Below are 7,887 nucleotides of genomic sequence, written 5' to 3'. Positions count from 1 at the left end.
CCTTGTACCCCGAGAGCCTCTTTTTTTCTTTGCTATCTCTTTAAGGCTGAGACAAAAATGCAGCCAAAGGAACCTGATTGCCATTGACAGGAGAAAAAGGTATTCACAAGTTTCTTTATGTTTTGAATAATTGTTTCCTGTTTTGCTCAGCAGAACAAGTAATTAAGATGACATTTGTGAGTACTAATTTGGATCACACTTATGTGTATGTGTTACAGAGCTGCAAGCCAAAACATGCAAAACCAGCCTTTCATTGAGGAGAAAGTGAAAAATCCAGAATGAGCTGGAAGGGGCGTGCCGAGAATTCGCAGGAGCTGAGCTTGGTTGTAAATTAGAACCCTGGTGCCGAGGGCAGCTCTCCTGAGCTTTGGTGCCTTTGGCCGCACCACCATGCCGCCCACCCCCCCACCCCCCCCAGGCAGAGCGCGGAGGCGGCTCAGAGGGTCTGTGTTGCCACTGCCGTGGGCCTGGAGTTGGTGATGGCATCCCCCATGTCAGACGCCAGCCGGCACCACCGTCTGGGCCCCGGGTGTCCGCCCGCCTGCCCGGAGCCTGGCGCTGGTTCTCGCCCCAATGCGCTGGGCGGGGACGGTGGGAGGAGTGGGTGTCCGACGTGGCCCGAGCACTTGCTCTCGACCTGGCGAGCCCCCCAGTTTGGAAGCAGTGGCGGGAGCGCCGGGGCTGGGGGAGCTCGTGGCTGGTTAAGCACCACGGCGCTGCTGTGGCCTGCGTGTCCCACAGAGTCCCGTACAGATGCTTGAGGGCAGCCCGCGTGCAGACGGCCCCTCTGGGCCCCGGGCCATCCCAGGAACTGTGAGAAGTGCTCTGTGCCGGTTAGAAGAGCGGTTCGAGGACTGAGAACTTCGTAGAAAGGTTCTTCCATGGATTACTGTATCTTGGCCAAGATACAGCCCTGGGGTCCAGGGTGTGCAAAGGACCACCACCCCCCACCACCACCAACCCAGTGTAACTTGTGCACGCGTTTTGCCACTCGTTGTAATCAAAACAGATAAAATTACCCAAAGTGAAATTCACAGACGAGAAATACTTTAATTAAATATTGTGTAAAATGAACATTTTTATACAGTTAAATATCTGAAAAAATGTACAGATAAAACAATCTTATTGTAGGGTCTTTAACAGTAAAATCTACCATTTAGTGAAGCGCTCAATTTTGAGACAATGAAGCGATGAGGGGCATTGACTAATTTTAATCTAAAACACAAACCGAGTGCAGGGATGAGGAAACTTGCAAACGTTCTTAACATGTACACGTGAGCTTGTTTTTAGATCAAACCCTTACTTATACAAAATAAAACGGAGGCAATTTAGTTCCAAAGTGACTTCTCAGGCTTTCCCACGTAGCTAAGCCTTAGCGGTCAAAGGGCCGGACTGGGACCCGCCTGACCACCGGGAACATTCTGTTTCTTTTATTTAGTCCCTTGAATGAACACTTTCCTAAGTTGTGCATGGTTTTGTTTTTTGTGTTTTTTCTTTTTTGTCAAGAAAGTTTTTTAAAGTCCCTCCTTTTTGTTTTAAATCTGATTTCTGCTGCAATTTGCAAAACATTTGCTGTGCTGTGTCTGCAAAGCATTTAACACAAAGGGGAAAGACTGACCGTCCTGGGCTCACTGTGGGTTTGGCACGAACAGGCACAGGATCTGAAGGAGGTCATTCCGGTTTAAAAAGTACAGACGGTGCTGTTGGGTCTGACCACAAAAAAAGTATTGTTTAAAAAAAAAAGTTAAAAACCAGCGGTGATTTTGGTTCTCCCTGAAACCTCTCTGAATCCTAGGTGGGCCCGGGAGGACACACAACGCAGCAGAATCAGACGCAGAAAGGAGCGACACATGGAACACCAGGTTTGTGCTTTTGTTTGTGTGTGTGTGTGTGTGTTACACCGTAAATCTCCAAATGAAATATCGATTAACAATTGTGTCGTGAGCCTGTGATAAAATAGCACAAAGGTTCTTTAAAGAAGTCCACTTTTAAGGCATCAGAGAAGTTAATGTGGCAAACATTTTAATTAAAACATCAGAAGTAAATTTTATTTTAAACTTTAGGCCTCTGAATTTTTCCAGTAAACACAGTTCAGCTATGTGGCAAAGTCATGGGTGGCAGCTAAAATGACTTTTTACATTCTACAGAAAAATAAGGACACAGCCCCAAACGGTGTCCCCTCTTCGTTGCTGTTCCACATGCACAGAATCTACTAGGATTTGTCACAGCTGAGTGGCACCGTTTTGTTTTGACTATACAACGAACTTTTTTTCAAAAGTATTTGTTCAGATAACTTAAAAATAATATAAAAATAAACAATGAATTTGACTTTTCCTCAAAATAAAAAAAAAGGGAAAAGAAGGATGGAAAGTCTAAACAAAAGCAAATCTTTGAAGTACAAATGAAATGCAAGGACACCGGGTTCGCTTTAACAAAACAGGTCAAAGAGACAGCTCTGGGCTTAATGCTCTTCCCAACACCAGGCCACGATCAAAAACCAATACAGACAAGAAAAAGGAAATGGCAGGAAAAGCAATGTACAAAATTTCAAAGATAAATACAATATTTATAATCGATATGTTACAAAAGAAAGTCCCGTAGCAACTGTAAGTGTTCATGGAAAAGTGTTGAATGGAGACCATTTTATTCCTTATGAGACACATAAGGAAGAAAACGTGTTTTTTTTTTCTAAATATTTAAGTGGATCTGAAAAAAATTCAAGACAAGTGTATAAATATTTAGCTACAACTTTGGCAAAATCACAAAAGTCTACAATTTTATAACCACATACAAAACACATTAGGGAAGAAGGAGCTAGAAGTCAAAAGGACAATTTCTGGTACAAGAAACATGGACCTCACAGTAGCCTAAGAATGCAATAGTATACAGTGCTAGCAAAAGTTGAAAAAATGTTGCAGATCACACTTGCTTAACAGGAAGCTCTAGCAGTGGGAGAATATTTTAACCAACAGACAGTAGCATATTTTTTTTTCTGTCAGTGTGCTTGTTGAAGGCAAGAGAATTCAATATCAAAGTTACAATTTCTAACTACAATAAGTTACAAAGTTTCATTTCATTAAGATGAAGTTAAGCAATGATAAACCCTCCCTCCCTCCCTGCCACCCCGAATTCTCCTAGTCACGTAGTCCTCCTTTCTTCCAGTTCGATGGCTCACACCTCCTTGGCCCCTTTTTTTTTTTCACCACAAAAAAATATTTCACATTATAGAGATACACAACCATTGTGAATCTAAGTATGAGCACAGAAAAATGTTTGGAGGCATTTTTCATCAGTGTTTCATGATAATCAAAATGGTGCATTCACAAAGTTTCTCCCAACACATAGCAAGTACTAGACATAGCGAAGACGGAGTCAGAAACTTTATACAAAATAGGCGTCGCTTTGTTTTCCTTAGTCTTCAGGACTGAGAAGTGTGAAAATATGAGAAAAGTTCAGTCAATAAAATGGAATTGTTCATGAAGAAGTAGGCTGTTTGCATGTTGATTCTTAATAGTTTAAATAAAATCTTTAAACAAAGTCTCTCGTAGCATTCCCACCGCGGCTGGCGTGCTTGCAGACCATGGCTTCAGCAGCAGCTCATATATACGAAACGTGTCCCCTGAAGTCCGTCCTGGGTGCTGGGTGCTGGGTGCTGCGGGAGGGAAGGCGAGCCCCTCACATCGGCGGGACTACCAGCCCAGACATAGCTGAAAGAGAGAGCGCAGCAGGTTACTGGGCCGCCCCTCTGGCGGGCCGGGCGGCCTTCGCCTGGGGCTTCACTCAACGGTGACGGTGACGTGGGGCGTGCGCTGCGCCCAATAACCAGCCGTGGGCTTGGTGAAGGCGCGGGGGGCGGGGGGTGGGCATCTACCTCACGGGACCGGGGTACGTGTGGGGACAACCCCCCCCCCACGACCTCTCACGCTGCAGCCCCCCTCAGAGACTTCCTCGGGAAGGGAGCGGCTCTGGCCAGCGTGCGCGGAAGGCTGCCGCCTCCCACAGGTCTCGGTGGCTTGTTTATAGCAGACGGAGGCCCAGACTCCCCAGAGGCCACCTCTGTGGACAGATGTGAACCAACCTGGTCACATCTGTGATGCCAGCCGGGGCTGGCCCGCAGGCCCGGTGGGACCCGGGCGCCGCGCTCACTCCCTCCGTGAAAACTGGATGTGCCTCAGTTTCCCCCTCTGCTCTCAGCCCTTGCCTCTGACCTTCTTCTGATTGTTCCGTATCGTAATGGTGAGTCACGGGCTCTCCAGGAGCAAAGCCGCTCACAGCCCACCTGCCCTGCCCTCTCAAGGCCAAGGCCCCGAAGAGACCCAAGTCACAGCCCCGCCTCAGGGCGCTCTTTCCGCCCCTCTCGGAATAAGAAACTTGGTGCTAAAACGCCAAGCGCAGCGGACGCTTTCCAGTGAACTCCTGGTATGAATATAATTTAAAATCTTTTAACTTTAGTGTTGTTTAATTTTTGTCAGAATGATCATTCTCATTAATTTATGTAGAACATATTAATACATTTGTTCACGTAGTGATGTGAGCTTCAATTTCCCAGTTCATTAATTCCAACAGTCTTAACTCCTCTCCGACTCACCGTTACAACGTTATGGTTTTGGCAGACCCGCGTGGGTACACGCTGCCCAGGCGGCACCGTGCTCCCGTGGGCCTCCGTGCCGTGCGGACGGTGGCCGGGCCGTGGCACCTGGCCACCACCGGGCCCACAAGCAGCTCTGGGCTGGGGGCCGCGGGGGCGGGCCCGCAGGCCGGTCGGCGGCACACGGGGCCTGGGTGTCCCTCTCATACACTAAGATGTTGGGAAGACAATTATTTCAAATCACGGATACCTTTCCAGTTCCTTTTTTGAGCATTAGTTCATCAAAGTGAAATATGCCACCGACTTCACAAAAGGGCCAGTTTGTCTTCTCCACGGTAACGTCCTCAGCACCCAGCAGAGAGCCTGGTACATAGTAGGTGCTCAGTAAATACTGGTTGAATGGATTCATTTTTTTAAAGGAGTAACTGGATTTGATTTTCACCGGGAGGAGCATATACCAAAGGTGGTGTCTGAAAGAGGCCAGATGACGGCCACTTAATTCAGCGCCTGTGGCCGCCGTGAGTCACAGAGCCACGCGGAAGATCACGAGGCCTAGGGGCACTCACGTGGCCCACCCGCCGCACACCTCACAGGCCATGGTGCGGCCTACGCTGCCCAGAGGGACCCAGCCCTGGGCAGGCACGGGGTGCCTGCTCCACGTGGCCCCGTCTGTGGGCAGCCGTGTCCACGGGGCGCCTCCCCCTGCCCTGGGGGCCAGCCCTGCTCCCTCCTGAGCGTGTGCAGGAGAGGACTTAGAGAAACCGACTCCCACCCGGTGTTCACGCATGCACGGCCCTGGTCTGGGTGCACCCCTTTCCGAGGACAGCACAGCCTGGCGGCCCAGGGTCTGCTATACCAGGTTGAGAAGGCAGACTCCGTCTCGGGACACGGAGAGCACGCTGGCTTGGGGCTGGGCTCCGCAGGTGACACGATGACCCGCCATCCCCGTCCCGAGGCTACTTTGCTGCGAGCGAGCAAGGAGGCTGCGAGCACAGGCGCTACAAGCAGGGTGCACCCCGCTCTCACTGGGCGAGCCGCGGCCCTGAAGGCCTGTCTGCTGAGTGGCCGGAACAGGGTCCCCCCCAGGGCCCCCCGCTGCATTCGCACGGTTCCCCGGTGCTTCCCCTTCCTGCGGGGAGGGGCCGTTTCGCCAGGAGGGCGCGTGGGTGAGGTTGGAAGCAGGACGCAATGGTTTCCACCAACGAGAGTCTGTTACCGGTTGAGGGTGAGCGAAGGGGGCTCGTTCACGTGGATACCGGGCCGGGGGGGGGGGGGTCTCACATCGCGGCCCAGCAACGGGGAGCATGCAGCGGCCACAGCGGGGTGAGGGCCCCGAGGAAGGGCTGGGGCTCCCGCCCCGCGCCCGGCCTGGCCTGCCCTCGGGGGAGAGTTCCGCCGGCGGCGCTCGGGGGGCCCGGGGGCCAGGACGCCACCCCTCACCTTGGAGTCCGTTCCCGTTGGCGCTGGTGCAGGAGGGAGGAGGAGAAGCTTGGGGCCGGACCACGGGCGCGAAGGCGCTCTTTTGTTTCACTGCAGAGATGACATTGGCAGGTGAGAATGAGAAAATGCTGTGTGTGCCGCTACAGTTTGAAGGGAGGGTGACCGAAGAGGCTGCCATGGTGGGGCTGGACGGCACTACTGCAACAAAGCACAGACGGTCAGGACGCGCGGCGCGGGGCGCGGCAACACGACACAGAGAGCTCTTAGGGCCGCGCCTGGGGCGTCGGGGCGACAAGACAAGCATGACACGCTGCCGGCTTGGCCGCTCTCTGGACAACAGGCAAACTCTCGTGTTGGCCTCTCGTTTCCAATCGGGCAGCCCCATTTTGTGCAGGTTTCCGACGTGGCCTCGCGGGGGGGGCCCACCGCAGGTCAATTTACCGTCGCCACACGGACACCCAGCCTCCAGAGCCACCCTCCCTTTGACCCAGCAGCTCACATCACAGAACAGCCAAGCAATGCACACATTTGACCTGGTAGTGAACACGAATCTACGTGATGACGTGTGACAAAAACAGACACTTACTGCCGTAGGGAGAGTTGGCGGAAGAGCCATTAAGAAATCCAGGCGAGCCCGGGACCCCTAGATTGGCCATGGCGCCACTTCCATATCCATTCATGCTAGTGCTGACTGTGTTGTAATTGGACTGCTGGGGAGTACTGCTGGGGACGTAGCCTCGCGGGGACACGCTGCTGGTATTGCGACTGTAGCCGACTGTTAAGACCCCCCCCGGCCAAAAATAACGTTATTATCAGGGAGACACACTTGGGGGGGGCTCCCCGCGAATCTCTAGCATATATGCAACATTTCTCATTGACCTCACGCTCCACGCGTGCCCTGGCGCCTGCAGCCAGCTCCGACCGCCTGGCCGCGCCAGCCCCGCGCTTCGATCTGACCGTCAGGTGCTTCCAGGGTTCTCTTTAGAAGCAATTACCGACAGCGTGGGTTCGGGGGCTGTCCCCCCACGCTAGGTGAACTTTCAGACCTTCAAATGCCACGGCTGACAGGGAGAGCTCGTTTGTGGCCGTAACTGCCCAGGAAGGGCTGCTTGGGGGTCTTCATTTGTATGGTTACGGCTCCCGTGAGTGTGGGGACGGCTGCGGCGCGGTGGCGTCGGGCCCGCCGCGGGAGGGCGCACGAACCGGAGCCGAGCGGCGGCGGCGCGGCCCAGGCCTCCTCTGAGACCCCTGCCGGCACAGATTTGCGGGAGGAGAACTGAGACCTGCGCAGAAGTGGCTCACGGGACAGGGTCCCGTGACCTGCAGCTGCCAGGTCACCGCATGACGGGAGCAGGTGCACCCAAGGTGAGGGGAGGTGGGGCTGGGGGGACTGGGATCTCCTCGCCATTTACTCCTTCCCAGTCCCACCCGTGGGACATATCCGAGAAGGGTCCCGTCCACTTACTACCCCACGGCTGTCCCGTGGCTCCTCCCAGCCTTTCAAAGAAACTTCTAGCAAAAACCAGTACCCCGAGTGGCAGCCAGGTACCGTGGCAACAAATTAGTTCTGGGTTCTCCGAGCGCTGCCTGCCCCGCGCGCGCCCGCAGGGCTGCCAGGAGGCCGTCCCCGGGCAGGGCCGCAGGGAGCAGAGGGCGGCCCGCCTTCCCCGCGGGACCCGGGACCCGGGCCCCGGGCAGCTGCGGCCGAGTCTCAGCCGTCCCTGGGAGCGCGTCCAGGGAAGGGGGCTGGCGCCGGCTCGGCGCATACCTTGGTCGTTGGCCTGCGAGGTCTCGGACACGTTGACGGCCAGCTGGCTGCTGAAGGAGTTCACGCCCATCATGCCCGTGTGCGCGGGGGT

General features: G+C 53.8%; 1 protein-coding gene across 14 annotated transcripts in view; it reads right to left on the bottom strand.

Annotated features, from left to right (window-relative positions):
• Positions 1–1,025: 1,025 nt before the first annotated feature.
• The window catches only part of EBF3 (EBF transcription factor 3), a 117,721-nt gene continuing 110,859 nt past the window's right edge, over positions 1,026–7,887 (bottom strand). For 2 of the 14 annotated variants that reach the window (XM_036120720.2, XM_036120722.2), the window contains exons 13-17: positions 7,797–7,887; positions 6,615–6,803; positions 6,029–6,226; positions 4,839–4,951; positions 1,026–3,707 (exon numbers count right to left, since the gene is read on the bottom strand). The exon at positions 7,797–7,887 is cut by the window's right edge and continues 87 nt beyond it. In XM_036120720.2, coding sequence (XP_035976613.1) covers positions 3,690–3,707; positions 4,839–4,951; positions 6,029–6,226; positions 6,615–6,803; positions 7,797–7,887 — 609 coding nt within the window. In that variant the 3' untranslated portion in view covers positions 1,026–3,689. The remainder of the gene's footprint in view (positions 3,708–4,838; positions 4,952–6,028; positions 6,227–6,614; positions 6,804–7,796) is intronic. The other 12 variants (XM_036120725.2, XM_036120727.2, XM_036120723.2 and 9 more) reach the window with 8 other exon arrangements.

Source organism: Halichoerus grypus, chromosome 7 (assembly GCF_964656455.1).
Source record: "Halichoerus grypus chromosome 7, mHalGry1.hap1.1, whole genome shotgun sequence".
Classification (NCBI taxonomy): Eukaryota; Metazoa; Chordata; class Mammalia; order Carnivora; family Phocidae; genus Halichoerus; species Halichoerus grypus.
This window is presented reverse-complemented; position numbering and strand designations above follow the sequence as displayed.